The sequence below is a fragment of the Natrix helvetica genome, assembly GCF_964273705.1.
Source record: "Natrix helvetica genome assembly, chromosome: 13".
NCBI classification, from domain to species: Eukaryota; Metazoa; Chordata; class Lepidosauria; order Squamata; family Natricidae; genus Natrix; species Natrix helvetica.
Genome location: NC_138557.1, coordinates 528,167 through 552,776, shown reverse-complemented (window position 1 = coordinate 552,776; position 24,610 = coordinate 528,167). Strand labels below are relative to the sequence as shown.

The following is a 24,610-nucleotide window of genomic DNA, read 5'->3' as shown; positions in this document are numbered from 1 at the left end:
CTGGGTTAGCCATCCCCTTGGCTCTGCATCCTCTTTGAGTACCAGAGTGCCTTGTGAGAACATTCTTTGTATGGAGGAAGTGAGAAGCACATCCAGAGGGAGGCTTGAAGTGGCTCTCAAGAGGTTGATTTAGGTTTCATCAGCCCTTTCTCCCCCTTCCAAGGGTCAAAACCATCCAGCGGTCAGGAGGCACAGGAGGAATTGACCACAGGAGGGGTGGTGGAGCTGCTACTTGAGAAGGAGAGGAACCACGTGGTCCTAAGACTTTCAAGATGCTTATCTGGGTCATGAGCTGGAGGGAAGCTAAAGATGAATTCAGTGGAGAGGAGAGAGGGAGGAAGGCATTGTCTGAATGGGGCTCCTGTTTCACCATCTTTATTAGCAGCCCAGAGTCGTCTTAAAGTTGGGTGACAAACAAATCTAATGAAATAAATAAATCCTCGCCTCCGAAGCTTTCCAAATGTTTGTGTGGTCAGCTTTGAGGAATTGTACTAGAAGCTGAGCTGCCCTTTTTCTTTCTTGTGGTTCTGGGAATTGCTTTGCCAAACCAAGTTGTAATGGCAGCATTCTATTCCTGTTTCTCCCAAGGAATCAAGCCCATCACCCTGGAGAGGATTCAGCTCTCGGCACAGGATGCCGAGGAGAAGAACTCCTACAACCCCGGCCTTGCAGAGAGGCTCATCAGGATCATGAGCTACGCTGCTCAGCCAGGTAGAGGGTTTGTCATGAACCACCTTCGGTCCTGGAACTGCGCAGCTGTGGGTGGTGGTCTAAGACATGTTTTTGAAAAAGGAGGAAACATGGAGCTTTTCTTCCAAGGGCAGTTTTGGACAGTAACAGCAGGAACCAGCAGGCATCTGTTTAAAGACACCGGGAAGAGTCCTTATAAGCCCACTCGCCTTCTTTGGCCATTGCAAGCAGCCTGGATCTCCCAGGACAGCCAACCGACCCAGTTTTTGATGGGGGCTTATAAAAGATACCCGAGTGCCCAGAGTTGTGTAGGCAAGAACTTCCCTCCACAATCAGCAAAGAGATTGGCTGCTATTTCCCTCTTGGACTAGTAAAAAAAGAAATAAAAAATTGCCCACACAAAGCAGTTTGGTAGGGGACTGAATCATTCTGCCCTTTTTCTGCCTATGAATAAAATCCCTGCTTCTTAATGCCTGGTGGAATTTCCACCCACTTTTCTGTAATGTTTCTGTATTTAGGGGAAGAAAGCATTTCACTACTGGTGTGTTAACACCCCCCCCCCCCCCCACACACACACCTTGAATTGGTGTGGGACAGATGTGAATTGAAACTGAATCTGCCAGGAAAAAGTTTCAACAATTCAATGAGTTTTCTCTGTTTCCCTCTCCCGCTCCCCACTCCACAGATGGCAAAATCCGCCTGGCCACCTTGGAGCTGGGCTGCCTCCTGTTGAAGCAGCTGGTGTTCAACAAACACGGCAGCATTATCAAAGATGTGCACCTTGCTTGTTTGGAAGTGAGTCTTTTCTTTTTTCAAAACAAAACCAAGAACACAAAACTCTCTCCCAGAGGTGATTTGTCCTGTTAGGTCCGTCTCTCTTTCCGAAGTAAATTGCCGAAGCGCAAATGATGCCTTCCCCCCCTAGGAGACCCCTTTGCGCAGCTGGAGCCCGTCCCTGCTTTTTCCAGCAAGAGTCACGGATAGCGGGACTCTGAGGCTCAGGGCTCCCCTGTGAACCCCGGGAGATTCCCTGGTGGAATGAAGCTCCTTCCCTCCATCCCTTGGCAGCTGAGTCTGAGCCGGAAGAGGGATCCCTTTCTTGACCCTGCGACCGTTGCTTCTTTTGATTTGAGATCCTTGCCAATAGCCAGCCACTCTTCATAGGCTCTCCCTCTTTCCTTTCCACCCATTTCTCCAGGCCTGCATGGTCCTTGTGAAGGAACGCCATGGTCCATGCTTTCCTTTTTTAATCATTTTCAGGGAGCAAATCATTCGTGTTGGGGAAGGGAAATCAGGCAGGGAGGCGGCATGCTTCGTCTGTTATCCTCAGTATTTTGTGTCCTGAATGGAGGATATTTCATTTCTGTTTAAGGGGGCAAGAGAAGAAAGCGTTCACCTGGTGCGGCGTTTTTACAAGGTAACCTCCCAGGCTTTTAATGCTCCCAAACTGAATTCTGGAAAGATCCAAGGGAGCTGAGCATGGCTGTTCTGGTTCCCAGAGAAACTCTTGCAGTTGGACGCCAGGCGCTCGGTCGTTTCTCTCCTGCTCGATAGAACTTTTCCATAAGCCCCTGCCTGGCTCTGAGCGTTTGTGGCCTCTGAGCCACTTCAGGTTTTGGATGTTTCTGCATTGAATGGTTCTTCACAAAGTTTGCGTGGAGCAAAAGGCAGTCCCCAAGATGCGGAAGGAGACCCCGACCACTGTTGGAAGGACCTCCTCATTGGGGCCTGCCTGACAGAGGACAGGGGGGTCGTCACTTAAAAGGTTTAGTTGCCCGGGAAAAGCCTGATGTCCCAGCATGTCTCCAGCTGATTTAATCGAGGACCTTAGTTATGGCTGGTGGACAATCTGTCTCAGACAGGTAGGGGTCCTTCAGAGGAGGAGGTTCTTAGGAAGCTGCTGAATTGGTCCTTCGCTCACAGGAGGGAAGCACTTCAAAAGCAGCCGCATGGCTTAGCAAGTGTCCTCTGCTCCCGGCATGGCAAGTGAGGGAGGTGTATAACCTTTCCTCCCGATAAATATTCCTTCAGCTAGAAGAAGTAAAGGGGAGTTGGAGTTGTGCTCATCCCTGCGTGGGACAGAAGCGGATCCTCAAGAAAGTGGGATAATGGGAAGGACGGCTGATTTCAGCCCATCAGGAAAGAAGTAACCTTATTACCCCTCTAAGAATGCTCACACAGGGAGGAAATGAAACCCTTTCCTTTCTTTAAAGGGAGAAGAGATTTTTCTGGATATGTTTGAAGATGAATATAGAACTATGACCGTAAGTAATGACCAAATTGCCAGAGAGATAAGAAACTGGCAAAGTGGAACATTGTTGCAAACATTTAAAGTTTTGTTTAAAAGTGCTACTGTTATTAGCCTTTTATCAGTCACCTTTTAAGGAAAGAGAAGGGAATATTGAAGGCGATGCCCGTAAAATAGGCAAAATATGAATTAAAGATTAATAGTGCTGTATAAATGGAATAGTTGAAGAGGGAGAAAGCTGGGCTTGTTGGCAAAGCTGGAGAAGGGATGAGGCTGAGCTGCAGAATGGGTGACCCTCCCCTAGTCCACCTCAGTGGCTCTTTTGAGGTGGAGGGAAATGCACCAAACATCTCTTGAAGGGTGGGTGTTGGCCATGGACTGAGAGGCGGGACCCCTTCTGTGCCTTTGTCCTGTTAGGGTCTCCTCCTTGGAAGAGGGAGAGGTGAGATGGATGGGGTTTGTACGTGAAGTTGAGGGTAGCATTTCTTCTTCCAGCTGAAGCCCATGAATGTGGAGTACCTGATGATGGACGCTTCCATTCTGCTGCCGCCCACGGGAACCCCCCTCACGGGCATCGACTTCGTTAAGAGGCTCCCCTGTGGCGACGTGGAGAGAACCAGGAGGGTGAGTGTGCCTTCCTTGGGGCTTTGCCCTTCAGTCCCAAGTGCTCAAGGGACGCAGTGTCGCCTGCCTTCTCCTGGAACAGGGTTGGGTGGAGGTTTGCCTGGGTCTTTCCTAGCTGGCCCCTCTGGCCACCCTGCTCGCTCCATGCGATTGACGTGATTCTGCTACTGTGGGGGCTTGCGGTGATTGTGCCAGCAACTCTCTGCCTGCCTGCCTGCCTTCTTTCCTCCCTCCCTGGTAGGAAATGGTCTTCATGAGCTTTTGCAAAGGTTGATTGGGAAAGAGAAAGTAATGAGGGGATGCCATGAAGCTAGAGAGGTAGAAGCATTCAGAGTCAGGAGGGGGGCATTATATTTGCCCCCCCCAAGTGATGCAAGCTAGGGAAGTGCGCAGCCACCTGTGAGTGCATGTGGAGCATGACAAAAGTGTTGAAGCATGTCAAGCCTTGTCGCGCGCACAGACAGGAGCTTCTGAGAAAGCCCTGCGTCACAGACTCCGTAATCGGCCTGCTGTAAAAAAGACAAATCCTCCCCCCTCCCCGCAAGGCCTGTTAGAGGAGCTCTGGAGGGCACAGGCTCTCTTCCCTCCTTCCTGTGAAGCTGTCAATGAGCAACTGGATGGCTGGTATTGGGAGGATTCTGGCCAGATGGTCCATTTCTTTCCTCCTGCTGTCCTGCGTTTGAATGCCTGATCTGCGGCTGAGGGCTCTCTGCTCTCGGCTGCCTCCTCAAGTGGGCCGTGCCTGGGGAGGCAGAGGGGGGGGAGCTAGAGAAGAGCTTTCTTGGAAATCCCAGCTGCCGGGCTGGTCTCTGAATGGTTCAGTTTACACAGCTTTTATCACCACGTTATCTCTTATCTTGTTTTTCACTATAACAGGCTTCTGGGAAAGCAAAGGAACCTTTTCCTAGAATAGAACATGCTCTTTTTAAAGGGGTTTCTGAACAGCCATGAAGGTCATGAAGGAAAGCCATGCTATGAATCTGTATGTAATGAATCTTGGATCATTTAGTCTGGAACGATTAAAAAATGGTTAAGGTTCCTATTTTGGATCGTAGTTGAAGCAAGAGTTTCTGCTCCCTGGAAATGGAGATTTTAGATCTTCTGTCCAGAATTACAAGGCGGTGGTAATCTTTGTATGTAGATTTTGTCCTTAAAAACAAAGGTTGCATTCTAATGCATGTAAATAAAGTACATTAAAAATTATCTCTCTGTAGGAAGCCACAAACCACATCCCTTTGCAAACTCTTGGTTGAGTCTTGAGTAACTTCTTGATTTTTGCTAGCATACTTAAAAATGACCCAAGTGACATTTTCGGGCTGAATTCACAAAACCCACCAAATCCTTGAATAAGTAAGATGTCATTGCTGCGGCAACGTCACATCCTTTGCCTGACAAATACATCCTCCTGTGACCAAATGGGGTGCTTAATGCATTCTGTCAACTGGTTTATTAAGCTGCGAAGGGCCCAGCCTTGTCTAGTGAGAGCCAATCATCTTGGCTGTGTTGTTGCTGTTTCTTGCCTGTTTGGGCTGCCTTTGGAAAGACCCCAGAGGGGAGACCCGGTTGAAACAGAGGCTGCCGGGCCAGCGGTTCTGAACTGTAGCGCTGGCCACCTGCTTGGTTTGGGACCCATTCGTGGGGTTGACCAGGAGAGACCTCCAGGGCCCCTTCCTCCACTTACCCACCGTTTTAAAATCCCATCAAGGGGCGTGTTTGAAAAAAGCCCTGTGCAACTGCCTAGGATGGGCTTCTTGCTCTCTCTTTTACACCTGTACAGGTGTTTCCAGATGTGCATGAGACTCCACCACAAGCCCTAGCCGTTTCTGGGTGAGGAACGTTCAAGGGCAACATTAGGTAGCCTAAAACCATTTTTTCATCTTCCAACGTCCTTATGGAGTCTGTCTCATTCTCCCAGTAGCCTGAAATGGACTCAGAAAGAGAAAATACAAGGCTTTCCATACTGGTCTTTCTTTTTCTTTTTCAAAAGCTTGTGTTTCAAGACCCATTTCAATTGTTACTTTGCTGATAAGAACTGGTTGTTTTCATCTGGCAGCAAATCCACAATGGCTTTGGGAGTTAATGATTTGCCAAACAGACCTACAGTAAATCTTTTTTCCACCTGTTCTTTGTCGTCTGTTAGATCATACTATGAAGTGGAAAGCAGTGGCAGCCATTTGCAGGGTGTTGTTTGTTTGTTTTTTGCTGGGTTTCTGTATTTTTGTATTCTCAGAAAATGGGCCCAGCAAATGCAGTGTAAAATGCCTTTCTCCTCCCCGTCAATCCTCTGACAACTCAAACGGTTCCCAGCCAGCCTGGCCTGTGAACTCAGTTCAATTCTGTTGACGTACTATCCAGAGATGATGGCACTTGGAGCCACCTTCCCCTGAAGGGTGGGGGTTGCTGGTGTGGAGCCTTGGCGGCTGGCTCTTTCCGACCAGCCCTGGGGAGATGATTAAAGAAGCCTGCAGTTCTTGGGCCAAAGAATTATGGGGTGTTCCTAATTTTGACCCCATGCTGCCACTCCTGAACTGCTCTTGTGTACCTGCCTGGCAGTGAAAGAAATCAAAGAAAAAATGACTTGGCTGGCAATGAGAAGTGTAGCCTTTTCACACAGAATCTTCAGGGCTTCAAGACAAGATGTCTTTTCTTTTCTTTTCATCGCTCACCCCCAACGTCTCTTGTCCTTTTGTGCCTCCAGGCCATCCGAGTATTCTTCATGCTGCGTTCTCTGTCCCTGCACCTTCAGGATGAGCCAGAGACCCGGTTGCCTCTGACGAGGGAGGGAGACCTCATTAAGACTGACGACGTCCTGGATCTGAGTGAGTAGCCACCCACCCAGGAGGGAAGCCAAGCAGCTGCTCCGCTCCCTGGGGAAAACATAACAAAGGAAAGGCAATAGGTCCTCCGTCACGCCTCGCCTGGTTGATGGCCTTCTCTCCGGGCACAGTGGGGTCTTAGTTGGCGTTAGTTAGGAGGGAAGAAGATTTGGGTCCATCCACAGCTGTTCTGTATGGTAACCACTGTTGCAGACCATACCTGTGCAGCATCTGGAGGGCCAGCTGAGCTGAAGGCGGCCATTTCGTCCCTTACGGCTCTGTGTGTGTGTGTCTCCTAATCCCCTCCCCCACCCTTTTCTCTTTTTTTTGGTCTGGGAGAGGTGAAATCCCTTGTCACAGTAACTCTAACTGGAAGTCCCAAAATAGCCCCATGGTGTTCTGGTCATAACTCTTTAATTGGGTGTGCTAGGAAATGCAGCGCCCTTGCTTCCCTTTGGATACATACAGCTTCTATAAATAGAAAAATGTCAGTCCCATTTACGGTAGTAATTATAAAATAAATTATTTTACTGTAATGGGTATTTTAGGAAGTTGAACTCTGCATCGTTTGACCTGGCTTTGTGGCCCTAAGCGAGCGAGAAAGCCCGGATGATTCCAAGCAGCCATTCAGTCCTAACTTCCTCCTCCTCCCGCCGAGTGCTTCCTCACCCAAAGTCCGTAGAAAAGGCTACCTGGCCCCTGGGTCAGTGGCGGAGATCAGGGGAAACAACTCCTGGACAAGCAGTGGCTGAGAGAGGAGAGAGGAAGGCCAGACCAAATTGACGTGGTTAGCCGGGTGCATCTCTTCTGTTCCAGACTGCTCAGCAGTCCCACTGCAAAGGGGTGGGGAACAGGATGGAAATAAGGGGAATGGGAACCCCTGGGGAGGAGAGGGCCTAGGTGGAGGGGTGGGCTTCAGGCCAGATGATGCTCTCTGCCCTTGTGCTAGGAAATGAGGAGGCTGCTCTGAGGTCCCACCTTCCCTTCCTGGGAGTTGTGCTTGTGAATTGCTCTGGATTCGGTCCTCTCGGGAAAAGGCTTCCCAGAACAGAAATTAAATAAGCTTGCAAACTAACTGGATATAATTACAATTTATATCTGTCAACTCTTTTATATGGATGTGCTTGAAACAAATCAAATTACAATATTCCTGTTGGGTTTCAAAACGAAATATTGTTGTTTCTTGCATATTGGTTTTTTGATCAGTACCTGCTTTGCCCTCCCTCCTCTTCTTTTTTTAATTTTCAGTAATGCTCATTGATGTGGTTTTAATATCTATTCCTGTAACCCTGACTCTGTTTCATAGAACAATCACAATTGCATTCTGGAGCATTAAAGCGCATTTTGCAATTCATTTTCCCAGTCTGCCTCTTGACTAAACATGCCATTCCCAACATTCCAATCACAGTTATTGCAAATTTTAAATAATACTAGTTCCGTTATTCTTCCTGGAAGCCAAATTCTGTTCTGTGAAGATTAGTCATCTTCAGCCTCGACGAGACCAGCTCTGTTAGTCCGTAGGTTCTCTCTGTGAGAGACTAACCCCTGGCATTTAGTGGGCCAGCCAGGCTGTTCAAACCATGCACCAGGCAGAAGCTGCAGTGGTGATGCTGCCCCATCTCAATCGCTGATTGCAACCCCAGACTTCCCTTCCGCCCCTGCCGAGCGCTAGTCCTGGCCCTTTGCTCTGGGTGATAACCATCAACTTCAAAGAGGCAGGCTGACGCGCTCTCCCGCCCAACCTGCAGTAGGTTCCCTGTTGTAGAGGGGACGAAGGGTATTCCCAGCTGAGCCAAGTAGACGTTGATGGGTGGCAGCAGAGGTGGGTCTCCTTTGGGGCCTTCAGACAAAAAGGGATCAAAGTAGTTGGAGGGGATCACCTGGGTGGTCATGGCTTTCCTTCCTGCTCTCCTTCCTTCAGATAACAGTGACTTGATTGCCTGCACCGTCATCACCAAGGACAGCGGTCAGGTCCAGAGGTTTCTGGCGGTGGATATTTACCAGATGAGTTTGGTGGAGCCAGATGTTGGGCGCTTAGGCTGGGGAGTCGTTAAATTTGCCGGCCTTCTCCAGGTGAGCATAAAACCTGGCGGAGGCTTCAGGTTTCGAGCTGCCTCCGTGACAGCACAGATGTCTGCAGGTCCTGGCAAAGCCTGGACTTTATAGCAAAGCCTTCCTTGGCCACTGGTGGTGAGCAACGCCCACCTCCGCTGCCCAGAGGAACCCGCCTGCTGCCTAGAAAAGCCACCGGACTCTTAGGGGCTTCCCAAAGGTGAAGGTGCTGAGACTACTCGGGAGGTTTTCAGGTGAGAGTGGCACCTGGGACGTTTTCAGAGCTGGGATTCGTGGCCGTCTTCTCCTTCACCGTGTTCCTCGCTGAGCCAGGTGGCTTACCTTTTTTTGGCCGAATACACCTGAGCAGCTGCTGGTGCGCATCATTTCCTGCAAGAGGACACTTGCCAGTATTTGTTTGTGGCTAACCAGCTTCCAGTTTATGGACTTCAAAAGAAACAGGAATAACCAGCACTGTATTTGAGGCTCATCGTGCCGTAATTGACTGGCTCTACGCGATCCGGGGAGTCAGCTCAGCGACAGGTGCAGCAGCTGCCTTGGCAGAATCCCTGGAGCTCAATTTGTATTCATCATGGTTGCTTAGTGCCTTATGCAAATTCGGCCCCTTCGGTTAGCAAACCTGTCCTGTATGTTGTGCAAGCAGAGGAGGCGGCTTCTGAAGCCAGGCTGCTAGAGTGTTGTGTGTGAACGCAGTCGGCATGAAGCCTCTGATGCCCCCTTGCTTAGCCTTCTCCGTGCATAGGGGGAGAGGAGAAAGAGGGGGCTGGGAAGGGCTCTTTGGCAAAGGGGGCCCTGGCGCAGGGGCTTGATCTCAGCTCCGGCCTTTGCATTTCCTTCCTTGCCCCCTGCAGGACATGCAGGTGACCGGAGTGGAAGATGACAGCCGGGCCCTGAACATCGTCATACACAAGCCAGCGTCCAGCCCGCATTCCAAACCCTTCCCCATCCTTCAGGCCACCTTCGTCTTTTCGGACCACATACGTTGCATCATTGCCAAGCAGCGCCTGGCCAAGGGAAGGATCCAGGCTCGGCGGATGAAAATGCAAAGGATCGCAGGTACCGGCCTGGTCCCCTTGTTGCTCCCGGGGTCCCACTGGGCATCTTCACCCCTTGCAAATTGGGCAGGCCGGCCTGCTTTTTCCCCAAGAAAGTCAGAAGCTGTTCTTTCTTCTGGCTTTCCTAGTCTTGGGAGAGCCATTGTGGGATCACAGCTCCCAGGTCATAGTAAATTAGCCAGGAAAGAGCATTTGTCTGCAGAGGGGAGAGAGATTAAGGCCTCCCATGCGAGGGACCCGGCTCTCTTAGTTTCTTAGCCAAAACGTAACGTGTGTCTCCTTGAACCCAGCACTTCTGGACCTGCCCGTCCAGCCAGCCAATGAAGTGATGGGCTTTGGACACAGCTCAGCTGCCACATCACACCTGCCATTCCGGTTTTATGAGCAAGCCCGGCGGAGCAGCTGTGACCCAACTGTGCAGCGTTCGGTGTTTGCCTCGGTCGACAAAGTTCCAGGTAAGCTCCTTCCTCCCCCCACCTCCCGCTTCCCCCGGGTGCATCTTAGGTAAGATGCCACAGTGAGGTTACGGCATTGTGGCAGAGGAAGGCGTGACTCGGTGTTCTTTGGCAAATGAGATTCCCTTTGTGCGATAATATTCACATTATTTTTAGCGCCATCTTCATGTAAAAGTCTTCCTTTGCCCCTCTGTATCAAGAATGCAGCCAGAGTAAATTGTAAGAAAGTTCAGAATCCAAAACCATAATAAATGAAATGAGTTAAAAATGCAAAAGTAAAAAGGTATAACCTTTTTTTAAAAAAGTAACTAAAACCTGATAGTGCTGTTTACATATAAACCAAAAGCAACTCTGTTTGAGGAACTGTCCTGATGGGGCCTGGGGGTGGGGGGTGGGTGGGGGGAGACAACTCTCGAGGGCTTATAGCAACCTGGAATCTCTCCTGCAAGATTTTTGAAATGCTGCAGGTACATAGCAGTGTTATGCCTTGTTGTTTCTCTAAAGAAGCCTTTACCAGAGTCTGCTTGTGTGGGAGCCTAGGTGGGAGAGGCTTAAAGGTGTGTGAGAACGGGCTCCACAGAAAGAACCCCGTGGGTGGCAGCTGTTGTGTTTAGACTATTGAATATCCTTTGTTTCCATCTTTTCTAGTTCTGTTTTATTTATATGCAGCATTTAAACCCGGTGTTTCTACTTGCAGTTGGCTATGTTGTGTTTCTTTTGTCTCTGGTCTGTGAATTCCATAGAAGTAGTCTGCTAAAACGCTCTGCTTTTGTCGATTAAAACAGATTAAACTCAAAAGTTATTTAAAATCTTCAACTTAATAAAGCTAGGAAACTATGCTGTTTAAACCATGGATTTAAATCAAATTTCCTCTTGCCACCAATGCTTACTGCCTAAGAGTACTAACGGCTCATGTGAATACTGAATATTTTAAAATTGAATTTTTATAAGCATTCATTCTTATAAGGTGGGTGTGATTCTCTTTCTTACAATGTGCGGTTGTGGAAAAAAGATCCTATAATGTTAGAAAGTGATATTTTAAAACATGAAGCAACCCAAATTGATAGATCAAAGCAAGACCTTGAGAGTTCCAGAGTCTATTCAACCCCCCCCCCCCCTTTTGTTTTTTTGGCCTATTGCCTAAACAATCCTAAAAAATCCTTCAGCTGTGCACCCTGGCTAGGGACCCCAGCTCAGAAAACGAGCGGGGGGGAAGGGCTGCAGGCAGAGCCTGCGTGGAGCTCAGGAGGCAGCCCAGTTGGTGCTTGGGCAAGGCCTGGGCAGCCTCCGGAGTTTCTGCCTCAACCCCGAGACCAATACAGCCGCTGCTTGTTTGTGGGCAAGAGTGCGGTCGTTGCACAAGGGACGGGAAGGACGTCCGTTGTGTCACCTGGTGCAGAGGCCGTGGCTGGAGGGAGGCGCTTGCACTAGTGATGAATCTGGCAATCCTGGGCGCCAGGAAGCTGCTCTGACAGAACGTTGAGGTCGGCTTTGGATTGACAGCTGAGCCACTTCTGCTTTGGCTCCGTCAAGGGGGGCTGTGGTGAAAAGAAAAGCCACACATTGGGGTCCCTTTGCGGCTTTCCTCCCGACTGGTGCCTTCCCTAGGCCTGGGCCTTGAGGGGTCCTCGGAGGGCCCACCTGCACAGGTGGCAGCTCTGTGGAGAGGGGAGATCTGGGCTGAAGCAGTTGGTTGCGGATCCAGACATCTCCCCATCAAGCGGGGTCCTGAGTGGGGCGGGGGCAAGGGCCGTCCTCCCAGGTGGGCCAGTTGCAGCTTCCTGGGCTCTGAACAAAGGAGTTTGGCAGTAGGAGCGAGGCGTGTCGTTTTGTGAAGATGGGGGGGGAGGGGGGTCTGCCCCCCCCCCTTAGCTTCCCTTTCATTAGGATTCCCCGTCCAGGCTGCATTCGGCAGAACCAACGGCATCCACAGAAATCTGCCTCTGGCGTCTGGTGGGCGTGATTTGGCTGAGGGGCCCAAGGAAGAGTTTGCCCAGCAGGCCGTGTGCCCTCTTGGCAGCCCTCAATACTGTAGCTCAGTTCAGACCTCCAGCTTTCATCCCAGCACCGACCGCCTGGCTGGAAAGGAGGATGTGGGGATCCCGTCCCTTGCGCTCCCTACTTGCCCAGCACCGAGAAGGCTGCCAAGCCATTGCCCCCCATGGCTTCTGAAGGGGAAAAGCCTACCGGATCGGCTCCCCGCAGGAGGATGCAGCCGTCCACGGTTTCCTGGGCTAGGGAGCCTTCTGGGCCAGACTTTCCAAAGAAACCTGGCAGTTTGAGGTCAGTCGCCTCCCTTTGTCGGCCCCGGCTCCCTTGAGGCTGCGGTGAGGCATCCCGGCACTGCCTGGGACGGCTGAGGCCCCAAACGGAGCAGGTGTGGCTAAAGAAGCGTCCTGGGCAGACGCCGTCCCTGAGAGCAACTCTCTTTTGCAAGCAGGAGCGCAGAGGAAGAGACTCCTCAGAAGGGACCCCGCCCCTCCTCGCTGCTGCCACCGCCGCCACCACTTCCAGTTCCTTTGCTTGAGGAAGCGCTAGGCGAGAGAAGCTGGCTGCCGAATGGGAAGAAAGATAATCAGGCTTACCTGGACTGGGGGGAAAGGATGCACGGAAGCTTGGAACACTAAAAACAGCCCAGAATCTGCACCAGTCTGGCCTTCAGTGGTGGGGAGGGGAGGGAGGGGACCCAAGATGTGCTTTGAGTGGCCCAGCCATCCCAGCGCAGAGGGAGGTCTGGGGAGATGGGTTGCGTCCTCCCGTCCAGCTGGCAGGTGGCAAAGGCTGAAGGTGAAGCTCCGAGGCCTTTGTCCTTTGACCCTTTCCTAAGGCCTCTTTTTCTTCCCCCAGCACTGCTTTTGAAGCCTCCTTAGCTGGAAGGCTGACTCCACCTTACAGCAGCCACGTTTACAGCCATGTAACAGAGCTTTTCAGGAGAAGAAAGAGATGCCTTCTTTAAGCAAAGGAGGCTGTGATTAGCTTTTCTTCCCCTTCTACAAACGGGAACAATGGCAGCAGAATGATGGGTCCTTCCAAAGAAGTCATAAATGGCACAATCCATCTGATAGGTTTGTGAGAAGGTGCTGTGTGCTAATTAGCTAATTGGCAGGTGGCTAATTGGCTTCCTGATAGCCAAATGAGCCTTTCTGAAGAAGGAGGAGGGGGGGGGGATGAGGTGTTGATAGCTCAGAGTGAGATAAGCCCAGGTCCTGTTTCTTCATTTGTGTGGCAAGGCAGGGGATTTCACAACATTCTGCTTTATGGCGCTGCTGGTTACTTTTCATGATAGAAGCTGGGTGACAGTCAGTGAGCTGCAGGCTCCTTTCCCATAAACCCTGTGCACAAGTCCCAAACCTCGGAGGCCAAGCCTTGCTCCCTTTTCCTTGGAAGCCCGTGACGCAGCCCGTCCCCAGGGAAGGTTGTGGGGAAGGTTTAGGGCTGTGGGGTTTTGCAACCCTGTTTGGAAGGCTGCTGCCATGCAAAGCCAGCCCAGTGCCCCTCACGCACGCATGGGAGTTGTGGCGGGTGTTTCGGAGCTTCTCCCTGGAGGGCAGGGGGTTTGGGTGTCTTCTTTTTCCTCTTCACGGTTGTTGCCCGTTTCCAGGAGTGCTTAGGGCAGGCTATCATGTCATCTTTGCTGCTTGGAAATTGAATCACCACAATTCATGGTTGTAGTTCACAAGAAAAGGTGGGGTTTTGTGTATGTGTGTATGTGGGGGGGGGGGTGTTGCGTGTCTTAATACTCTCCATGCAGCTACTGATTTTCCCCTGTGATGAAGGGGGGGGGGATATTCTATTTCAAGTTCAGCCACCAGATTATTGAAGCAAAGTAGTCTCTGGAGGAGGAATAGAGAGACGGGTCATGGTGCTTTGGAGAGGCCTGGTGCCCTTAACTTTCCCTGACAATTTCCTTTGGGCCACGTTCCTCATTTTTAAAAAATAAAACATTCTTTATTTCTGAAGTTAAATATCACAGTGTTTTCCATAAATGTCCTAGCCCCTCTGACGTTCTTTGGCCTGAAAGGATCTCAAGGAGATGAGAAGTGATCAGTCTGAAAAGTTTTGCCTTAAAGAAATAATTCTGCCACCTGACTTTTCGCTACCTGGTGATCCAGATGCAACGATGTTTGTCTTCCCACGGTCTACTAGTAATAATAAATACCAACCATTTCCCCTCATTGCTTAACATTTTTTGAAAGCACTCACTTTCTGAACTTTCTATCCTTGAGATTTTATTGACTTCCAACTCTTGACTGAAATTTCTGTTCCTAGAAATTGGCCTTCTGATACAGTGATTTTCTTGGGGAAGTGGGGGTGCAAACGGCTTCATTCCACTGGGGGGCCTTGAACAGCTGGTCTTTAGGCCATGAAGTGTTCCCAAGGTCTACCTAAACAGCGGGTTTACCGATTTCTGTGAAGCTGCGGGTTTCAAAAGTATTGTATTTCCTGGCAGACAAGGGTGCTATTTCCTGTTGCTGATTTTGTTAAAAAGAATCTTTTTCATAGATTTCTTATCTCTTCAGTTGAAGGTGGCAAGCTAAACAGGATCACACTCTCAAAACTCTGCCCTGCATTCAGATGGCTGGGGATTCAGCCGGAGAGCTGGTGCCGGGAGGAGGCTGGGCCTTGCCAAGCAAGCCTGCTCCCTTCTCCTCTCCTGGTTCCCGCCATGGACCATCGTTTGTGGTGCATTTCACATGGAATGAGCTCCAGTTACGCAAGGATTTCAAGGAGCTCAGCCTGGTTCCATCCAGCATTTGGCATGACGTACACATTTGATACATAAACTCTGCCCCTTTGCCGAGCCTCCAAGGCAAGACCCCCAGCGTCTCCACACAGAGGCCACAGAGGTGCCAGCTGGAGGCTGGCACACAGTAGTTTGCACCCTCTGGGCAGAGTCACCGTGGAGAACAGTAAACAAAGCTGCCATCACTTGGGTGGCATTGATGAGGTGGAGCCCTCCCGGGCATCCCCTCAAGCTATAGGGCGGATGCCAATAGAGCTGTGGTGATGTAAAGCCTGTGTCATTTGCGAGTGTGGTCCTGTCGAGTGGAGGCAAAGGGGAAGAGAGGCACAATCTCCTCTGCGGTGGCTGCTCGGAAGGAGGGCTCCCGGAAGTCCTGTTCCCGGGAGGGTCTTGCAAATGGGAGAGGGAAGGCTGCTGACACGTTGCCCATCAGTCTTTCCAGGCTACCAGAGGGAGGGAGGCCCTGCTTCCCTCCCAGTCCCTGTAAACAGGGCAACTGGAGGAAGTTGGAAGTGAGTCACCCATGCAGATTAAACAGTGTGCTAAGAGTGGAGCTCCCCCCCTCGGCCCCAGCCTTCCCCTCGCAAAGAAGTTCCGTAAATGTTCCTTTGAGTGGAACAGCCTTGGGCAATCAAGGAACATCTCTTCCCTCTCCCTCCGCCCCCCCCCTTTCCAGAGAAATCTGCCAGTCAGCTGGTCTATGGATGGTGTGGGGAGTCTGGCCTCCCTAGTTAGCAGCAGTTCCCCTGGAGAACAGCCTTAAAGAGACCCCCACCCCCATGACAGCTGTTGAGGTAAAGGAATAGGCCGCCCTGTTTGGAGGGGGATTTGATGTGTGAGAAGGATAGAGAGGCATGGGGGGCTTGGGCAGAGGCCCAGGGGAAGGTAGGCAGTGTTTGAGCTTGGAGCCATGTTTCTCCGCCTAGGCCCTTTTAAGAGGGGTGGACTTCAACTCCCAGAATTCCAGAGCCAGCCTGAGCAGCTGTTCTCAAGCGGCCTTGGAGGGAACGTCCAACCAGGGAGGAGGGCGAGGGGTCTGTAGGGGAACGAACGTTGGCTAGGCGAGCCCCCAGCCGGTTCTGCCCAGCGGGCCCTTCTCAGCCTTTCTGCAGCCGCTTAGCCTTTTATAACCTCCTCCTCACATTTTTAGAACTGGGCTTAGAGACACGAGAGCTAGGAACTATTTTTAAATGCCAGTCGATCTTCTCGGGAAACAGAGTCCAACATCTGGTGGGGATTTTTGTTTGTTTTGGTTTGGTGGCACTTCCCCAGAATGGGGGTTGGAGGCAGTTTTCGTCGCCAGGGAATGCGGGCTGCCTGGCAGCGAGTGGGCTCCAAGTGTGGCTCCCCCCCCCCCATACGGAGGCAGGAACCGAGCAACAGGCAAGGGACGCTGGCGCGTGTGCTTGATGTTCCCCTGGGATTAGCGATGTTGGGGTGGAATTGGGGAGTTGACACCCCAGGTCAGCTTGAGGGCCCAGCCGTGTTCCTAGCCCTTGACCTCGCTTGCCTTGTGCGCATGGCGTTACCCTTGGCTGGCAGGAGGTGAAGCGTCCTCCTTCCAGGGATCGGAAGGCTCCTCACATGAAAGTTGGGGTGACGTATGCCTTCGCCGCCATGTTCTCCGTATCCTTAGGAGCTGCTCCTCTGGGCTCAGCAACTCTTTGGTTTCCTTATTGTGCACCTTGTTTGTGTTTTAAAACGTTGCCAAGCCGGGAAAACAACCAGGCGTTTGCCTAGCATTTCCTGGTGCCGATTGGTCCATCGGGGCCCGTGGGATGGCCAAGCGGAGGGACAGACATGGGGCACAGCAAGACCTCGGCCGCCAGGCTCAGTCCTGGCCTTTCGAAGTGGTCTTGCCGATGGATGGCTACCGTGGGAGGAGGGGGCTGCTCTTCTTCGCCCTGGGTGGGAACCTCTCCTCTGCGAAGGAGGGAGGAAGGGAGCAGCTGGTCCTCCTTGTGGGGTTTCTGGACGGCCAGAGGAGGGATGCAAGGAGAGATCCCGGGCTGCAGGGAAACGTGGATATGGCTCCCTTGGGGGAAGGGGGCTTCCCTGGCAGCTCCTCCAGAAGCAGAGCCCAAGGGCCGGAGGAGGATTCCGTGACCTCATAGGAGGCGTGGAACAATCGTGGTGGCCACGGAGGATGTTGTGCGGTGCAGGCGGTGCTCAGTCTCCAGCAGGGCCTTTGGGTTGCCCAAGTGGGGAAGACAGCAATTCTTGGCACTTGCCCTGGGAGAAGGGCGGGATGCAAACAGAATGACACCCCTGTCAATCATATGTCGGAGTCCTTGCTGGCGGCACTTGCGTCTCTCCAGAAGCAGCAGAAAGAGAGGAGCCTCGGAGTTGCCCAGCGGGGCCTGCCCCATTTCCCCCCCACAACTGCCCTTCTCTCCCCTCTGCAGTGTCTCCTTCGATCATGAGGGTGTCGGTGTGTGTGGTGTGAATTCTGCTTCCCTCTTCTCTTGCAGGGTTTGCCGTAGCCCAGTGTCTCGACCAGCCCAACCCTTCCTCCTCTTCCTCGCCGTCCCCATCCTCCAGCAGGAGCACCGGGTGCAACTCGGCTGTGGCCAGCTCCGCGTCCACCCACTCCGTGGCACAGAGCCCATCAGGTACCCGCGCTTGGCCTTCTAGCGCAGGTGACTCGGGGGGGGGGGGCGAGCAGGCGGCTTATAAACTCGGTCTGAACTTCACTCTTGAGGCTTTAATGAAGCTGCTTAGTTGTGCAAATACCGTCATTCTTGAAGGAACCGCTCTGGAAAACATAACACATGTAAAACCATCTGCCAAGTTATTTTTCCTTAGAAACACTTCTCTGCAATTTGGACCAATTAACTCGCTAGGTGACTGAAGGCCACGCAGCTTTTGAGGTGTCATCCTGAGCCACTTAAAGGAAGGCGGTTCTGGGCCCTTCGCCCTCCAGTCTGGGCCCCGAGGAGCCGGCTCGGCTTCTCTGCAATGAAGCCACCGTGTCCCGGGCTGATGTGTGGACGCCACTGTTCATCTCCCACCCTCTTTGGCATGAATGTGGAGGCCAGCTTAACCCCAAGGATCCATAGAGCTGCAATAGGCCAGGACGGATGTGTTTTTAGAAAGCTTTCAAAATGATTCCTGTAAATTTCTTTTTTCCAGGCTTTTTGATACACATGTTTTTGATGCCAGGTTCTTAAGTTTTGTGTAGATATATTCCAGGCCGTAGCTGCAAGAGGAAGAGTGAAAATAAGGTTTCAAAATTGTGTCCTTCGGAGACAAAGCAGTGGGGCCACCTGGATGTTGGTTTTAAGGCTGGCCGAGCTTCATGTCAGAATCCCTCCTGCAAAACTCAGATTTAGATCCCTATCAAACTCCGTCTGCCCCAGCCTCCTCCTCCAGGCCTTCCTGTGTGGTGCCTAGAAGCGGTCAATGGCTTTAAACCCTCCCTAAGAGGATTCCAGGGACACCCCCCCCCCCATGCTTACTTCCTCTCTACCTTAGAGACCTTAGGCCTGGCTCTCAAACAGGAAATGGGGGGGGGGGGGACGACTTCTAAAGTCAAACGCTTGCCCATGGATGCCTGCCACATGCCGGTCGTTTCTCTGAAGCAGCCTTGCTCCACCATGACAACTGGAAGATGGGTGGACTTCAACTCCCAGAATTCCCCAGGCAGCATCTGCTTCGGGGAGTTGGAGGCCGCCCATCTTCCAGTTGCCACGGTTGAGCAAGGCTGCTCTCTCGCCCTTCCCAGGAAAGGGAAAGCCTCCCTTCTGGTGTGGCCTGAAGCGAGAGGGAGGCTGGCAGCAGCTCTGCCAGCGGACGGAGGGCATGAAAAGGCAGACGCCGGGGAGGCTTTGGCCAAATGGCCGGCCTTCCGCTTCTGCCCACGTGGAACTCGGCTCGTGGACGCCACAGGGCGCCAGCGTGGGGGTGCGGGACTGGGCCCCAGCACGGGGCTAGGGGGTGGGGGTTGGGCCTCCGAGCAGCAAGACCTTCGTGAAAGGGTGAGAGATGCTTTCGTGGTTGGTGTCTTCAGGTAAAGGGATTAGGAAGGAGGAAGGTGTAGTCTGTCCGGAGGAGGAGTCACCTGAGAATGAGGCAACGCCCAAGAGGCTGGCAGACTTCCAGCTTGGCTTTTGTTTCTTGTTGGTTTTCGGTGGAGGGATTTTGCTCTGGCTGCACCCTGATTGCCCTTGGGGGAAAGTTCTGAATGGCCCCTAGGAGGCTGTAAGAGGAAGCTTTCCTTCGGGCAGCCCGGAAAGTCCCTCCGGTCCTTTGCTGCAACGCTCAGAAGGGGATTTCAGGGCTTTCGCTTGGATCAAAGCCCGTCCCCCAGAGGTCTTTGCTTCCACCAAGGTGGCCGTTGGAGAGAATTGCTGTGGAGTCCCTGGTGCTGCTTCCATTTTTACAGAAAGGTGGAACAGAGAGGAGAAAGGTTGCTCCATAGGGGGCTGAGTCTCTGCCTTGCCCTTCTCCACCGAGGACAGGTGGCACCAGGCCCGGACGGTTCTGTGCGCTGCCCAGGCTGTGAGGAAGCAAAGTCCACCTGCAAGGTCGGCTGGTTGCAGCAGCTTTCCCACTCGAGGCCTCCGAAGAATCCCCCTTGGGGAACGGGTGGGGTGGCCTGCAGAGGCCTGCCTAGCAGGTGAGCGTGGAGGGGGAGCAGAGGTGGCCAGGGGGCCCCTCGCAGTCTCATAAAGAAGCCCCCTCCCCAGGGCCCAGCATTCACGGACAGCCATCTTTGGACGTGCGCGGCGGGGATTATGAGCTCTTCTGTTCACCGGCAGGCCCACCTGGGGCCGTCCAGAGCGTTAGTCCAGCTGGGTTGTGTAGCCACACAACTCCTTTGTCGAGAGTTCTTGGCATACTGAAAGCAGGCAGAGCGGAGCTCCTGCAGTGGGGCAGCGTTGGGAAGAGCTTCGGGCCTCACAAAACAGGAGGAGGAGGAGGAGGAGGAGGAGGAGGAGGAGGAGGCGGCATCAGTGCATTCCCCCTCTCTTTTCCCCTCTCTTGCCTCTCCCCCCCCCCCCCCCCATAACTTTCCAGGCCGTTTTCCAGCGTGCTAAATTCCGCATTTCTCCCAGCCTTTTTTCATCCTCCTTCCGGTGTCGTCCTTTTGGTTTAAACAAATGAAGCCTTTGCCTTCTGGGTGCAGGAGTTCAGGCCTGCTATGTGAAAGGATCCATTTCTCCACTGTGTTCACTTCTTGTGGCCGTGCCAAAATCTCTGGGAAAACCTGCCGGCTTCCTTCCTTTGTAAGTGGGGAGGCCTTGGGCCCCGTCCTCCAGGCAGGCCACGTGGCTGCTGGGCCACAGAGCTCTCTGCCTCGGTGGCGGTTGTGTTGTTGTCACTCTAACGTGTGCTGCTTCCTGTTTCCTTCCTCCTGTCACCCCCCCTCTCCCTCCCTCCCCCCCCCCCCCCCCCCGCTCCAGTGGTGGAAGGCGTCCTATGACATCTCCCTGTGCTTCCCTCTAGTAAGGCCGGGCAGGAAAGGACGCCGCCGAGTGCTTAGTCTTTCAGAGGCTGACAGTCACGGTGGACACTGGGTTTAGGCCGTCCAGCAGCCGTGGCCCCCGTCCTGGCAAAGCCCTTTCAGGCAGGTGTCTCCATGGATGTGTTTTCGTGCACGCGTCTCTCGCACCCGGGTCCTCTGCTAATCTCCTCTTCCTCCTCCCGCCCCAAAATGCCTTCCTCCCCTTCGCGGGGCCTTTTCCTCTCCCCACCACCTGCCTTGAAAGAAAGGCAGCTTTCCCCTTCTGGGCAGAGGGGGGTCTCTGCAGGGCGCGGGGGGAGGGGTGTCTGGTGAGATCTGAGAAAGCCACGGGGGGAAGCCCCTCGGGGGTCACATCCAGGGGTCTCCCTGGAAACAGGCCTCTCTTCCTGCTCAGAGGGAAACACGGCACAACCTGCAAACGTCAAACACGCCTGGATGGAAGCCAGCGGTTCTGTTAGCGGGAGGGAGGGGGAGGGAGGAGGGGGCTTCCTCCTGGTTGCAAGTTCCACCTTGGGGGCTGGCCGTGTTTCCACCCTTTAGTGTGTCGGTGACTTGGTTTTATTTGCCTTCTGCTTTCAGCCCAGAGTGATTTTCTTCCCACCTTTTAATTTAAAAACCCCAATTTTCCTTACCACTTGTAGAGGGGGGGATCCATGGGGAGGCCCCTGCCAAGACCCCTCCGTTCTCCTGCATGGCCCCCTCCCCAGTCTCAGGCTTCCCTACCTGCCGAAGGAGCAGCCCTTCCGGAGGCCTCCTTCCCAGCAAGGAAGAGCGGCAGAACAAGCCGCCTCTTCCCTCCGGCCACGCCTGCCCTTCACTCTCGGAAGCTGCTCCTGGGTGCCCAGAGGCGTCCGGCCAATTCCTCAGCCCAGAGGAGGGTCTTTGGCCTTCCTCCAGCTTCCTTCTGCCGGTCTCCCGAGGGCCTGACCCAACCCCCAGCCTTCCCTCTTCCTGGCACCTGAATCCGTGGCTGGGCAGCTGTGGCCGTGGAGCCGCCAAGAAGGCCTGGGCCTGTTGGGACCCTGGTCCTCGGTCTTTTCCCGGTGATGCCTTGTGACGGTCGGAAGGGCCGGGGTCCATTGACAGGGAAGGCTTTGTAAGACCAGTCCTCCGGCCGGATGGATCCCAGGTTGCCTTCGTGCATAAGTAAAGGGCAGGGCTTGCTGGCGTGCCAGCAGCAGAGATGGCCCCGTTCCCTGGCAGGAGGGATGCCAGGAGCAGCAGAGCCACCCTGTCCGGAGGGAGGCAGAGAGGTCTGGGCAGGGGCTGAGAGTCTTCCCTCCCCAGCTGGACATGGGCCAAGGCTGACCGGCTGGGGGGGGGGGGGGGCTTCCAGGTCCCAGCAGGCTCAGCCTCCTGGTCTCCCCCTCCCCTCGGAGGATTCCAGAGGGCCTTCCCCACCTGCTGAGGCCATGCATCCTTCCCTGGCTGGGCAGAGCAGAGGAGGTGCTCCTAAGCCTTGCGCTGCTCCCTTCCTTCCTCCTGCAGAGGCCTCTTGCTGGAGTCTCTGCTCTCCCTGCTGCAGGGGGAGGGAGGCCAGAGGGGCCTCTGCTCCTCCTGAAGGGTTATAACAGAGGGTCCTTTTCCTCACTGCCCCTCTTCCTGGGTTGGGAGCATCCGAGAAAGGGTGGGGCTTCCGCCCGGCCTGCCCCTCTGCGCTCTGGGCCGCCTCCTGGCTTTTTTCTCTTGATTTGAGCCCTCTCCCTTTGCTTTGCCCCTTAGAAGCTTTTGGTTTGCCAGAACAGAATTCCCCCGGCCCTTTCAGAGGGAGGGGTCTGCGGGGGCACGCCCTGCCAAGCAAGGGTCCTGCTGAGCGCCTGGGGTTCTTTGGGGACGGGGTGTCTGTTGCTGAGGGTGAGATCCAGAAGGAAGCCCTGGCCCAGACTGCTCTTCCTGTCCTGATGGATATATATTTCAAAGAGACACCCGCACCCTTGGGCACAGATGCGAAGAAGTCAAGGATGCGTGACAGCCTCACGTTCAATGCCCGAGGGCGGGAGGGGAGAGAGGCCTCTGTGTGTCACCTGAGCTGGAGGTGGGGAGGAGAGGATCAGGGCCACTAATGGTCACTTTGTAAGTCAGGCAAAGTTCAAACCTTCTTAGGAGGCATCCAGGAAGAAAGAGGATAGCAGCTCCAGGATCAAAGAAAGCCTGAAATGAAGGGAAAAACCTGGGAGATGGGAAAGAGGAGAAGGGCAGAGAGTGGTGAGTCAGCCCTGGGTTGGCAAACGTTCATCCAGGGCTGGCAGGGCTGGCCTAGATTGCCAGGCAGACCCTACAGGGGTTCGGGCAAGGGAAGCGAATCAAGGGCGCCTGGCCTCCTTCCCTCCGAGTGTGACGGGCACTGCCCTTTCCTCCTCTCCCACAGATGACTCGGTCACGCTGGAACAGTCTCTGCCCTCCTCCTCCTCCGGTTACCTGTCTGCAGCCGATCGCTCGTTGCCGCCAGTTGTGAAGCCTGGCAAGAACCACTCACGGAGCAAAGCGGAGACGGCCGCCTGGTCGCCCAGCCTGATTCCTGCCCCGCAGCCGACCATCTCCTTGATCTCCGAGGGCAGCACGGACAGCCTGAGCATCGAGTCGCTGACCCTGGTGCCCCCCGTGGCTGCGGACAGGATCCTTGCCGTGGGCACTGCCCAGTCCCTGCCTGCTGAGTCGGAGGCCTCCACAGACCCCAAGCAGCAGTCCTAGCCCTTGTTGGCTCAGGCAGAGTCGGAGGGCGAGGGGGGGACCCATTGCTGGAGGCCGCCTGCTTATCTCCCCAGCGCAGCCGGTCCCCCCATTCTCTGAAACAATAAACCAGCATTTCTCGAAGGGCGGAGTCCGTGGGAGGCAGCTGTGGGGCGCTGCCCGTGGGGCCCACTTGGAGGGGTTGGGGACGTTTCGGAAGGAGCTGTGGAGTTTTGCGTGGCCTGTCCCACCTGCTGCCAGCAGAAAGTTTCCCTGCAGCAAAGCCCCAGGCAGGCTCCTTTGGGATGGGACCTTCACCCAACGCTCGGCTCTCTCTGCTTTGGCCCAAAAGGCCTCTCAAGGACCCCAAGAGGGAGGGGCCCCATGAATGACACACACACACACACACACACACACACAGTGTGCACACACGGACACGATCTGAGCAGGACTCTTCTGGTCTGGCAGCTTTTGGAGTTTCATTTTTCGTGGTTTCTTTCCTTTGATTAGAGGGCAGGGCAGTCCGTGGGGATCCTCACTGAGCTGGCCCCTTCTCCTAGCACCCTCAAAAGTGGTCATAGGCCACTTGTGTGTCTCCCCTGTGAAATAATTTTAACTTGAAGATGTACGCACACGTCTGTTGCAGGTGGGGATTTACAGACACAAGAGTTGGGATTTCCTTGCGTGCACCTGGAGGGCTGCTCTGGGTGAAGAGACGGAGGAATGTCGTCAAGAGTTTTGTGCAAAGGATTTCAGAGGAATGTAAAATATTTTAGCTTATGGATCCTGTCCTTCATTTTTCTTAGGGGGGGGAGAGGGGGAGTAGAATCTCAGCCACAGCTAATTCAAATGAGTGAATGGGGGGGGGGGGACTCTGATGGCTTCTCTCCTGGCTCCAGAAAATGGCTTTTCTTGAGGGACCTTTTGGCTTCTGCCCCATTCATGTCCCCTGGTGGAGCTGGAAAGGTTGGGGGAGGGCTTTCTCCCTGCTCTGCCCACTGAGCTCACCACCCCTGGGTCTTCCCTTTCCCAACGCCCAAGAGGGGGTCGCCTCCCTGCTTCCCTCCCAGGAAGGCTGCAGGGCTGAGCCACACGGCCCCCTCCCCCAGCCTCACCGAACAGCCCGTGAAAGCAGCTAATGGGACCAGGCCTCCCCCCCCCCCCGCCCCCATTCACTTCTTGGGAGTTGCCCCAGGAAGAGGAGGGAGGCTTAATTCTCTCTTCCCTTGAGGTGGGCTTTGGGGGAGCCACGGCTGGGTTTGCCTGGGAGTCTGCAGCTGGCAGAGGGGTCCCCCGAGCGCCCTTGGCCCTCCCTGTCATGACTCCCTGTAAACGCCCCCCCCTCCCATCCCAAGTAGCTGGGGACCCACCTCCCAATCCTGGCCAGCTTCTTACTGGCTGTGATTCATTCTTCGTTGAATCACAGTTTCCTTTCTGGGGCTGCTATAAAAGTTGTTATCTTTGCCCTCCATTATCTCTCTCCGATTTCTTTTTAAACGATTTAATCCCTGCCAGCTCAGCTGCCCAGGCTGACTCCTCTGTGACCGTTGATTTCCCAGGAAAGCAGCTGATCGTGTTGAGACAGCGGCTGAAAAAAGTTCCTGGGAAATCATCAGCTGCCATAGCAGCTTCACAAAAAGACACAGAAAACTTGGGGGGGGGTTGTTGTGTTTTCAGGAAGATCCCCCCCCCCGTGTTCTGTGAGGGAGGTGCCCAGCGGCAGACCAGGAAGGGGGGGTCAAGGGGGCTGGATGTTAGCTGAGCGGGA

At 53.8% G+C, this 24,610-nt stretch overlaps 1 protein-coding gene across 4 annotated transcripts in view; it reads left to right on the top strand.

Moving 5' to 3' along the window:
• CLEC16A (C-type lectin domain containing 16A) overlaps window positions 1-23,626 on the top strand; it is a 36,719-nt gene extending 13,093 nt beyond the window's left edge. For 2 of the 4 annotated variants that reach the window (XM_081966062.1, XM_081966061.1), the window contains exons 13-23: window positions 589-711; window positions 1,376-1,485; window positions 2,063-2,107; window positions 2,904-2,954; window positions 3,434-3,562; window positions 6,261-6,381; window positions 8,300-8,451; window positions 9,303-9,507; window positions 9,797-9,961; window positions 17,177-17,317; window positions 22,541-23,626. In XM_081966062.1, the coding sequence (XP_081822188.1) occupies window positions 589-711; window positions 1,376-1,485; window positions 2,063-2,107; window positions 2,904-2,954; window positions 3,434-3,562; window positions 6,261-6,381; window positions 8,300-8,451; window positions 9,303-9,507; window positions 9,797-9,961; window positions 17,177-17,317; window positions 22,541-22,863 (1,565 nt within the window). In that variant the 3' untranslated portion in view covers window positions 22,864-23,626. Of the gene's footprint in view, window positions 1-588; window positions 712-1,375; window positions 1,486-2,062; window positions 2,108-2,903; window positions 2,955-3,433; window positions 3,563-6,260; window positions 6,382-8,299; window positions 8,452-9,302; window positions 9,508-9,796; window positions 9,962-17,176; window positions 17,318-20,153; window positions 20,275-22,540 lie in introns of all 4 variants that reach the window. The other 2 variants (XM_081966064.1, XM_081966063.1) reach the window with 2 other exon arrangements.
• Window positions 23,627-24,610: the final 984 nt, after the last annotated feature.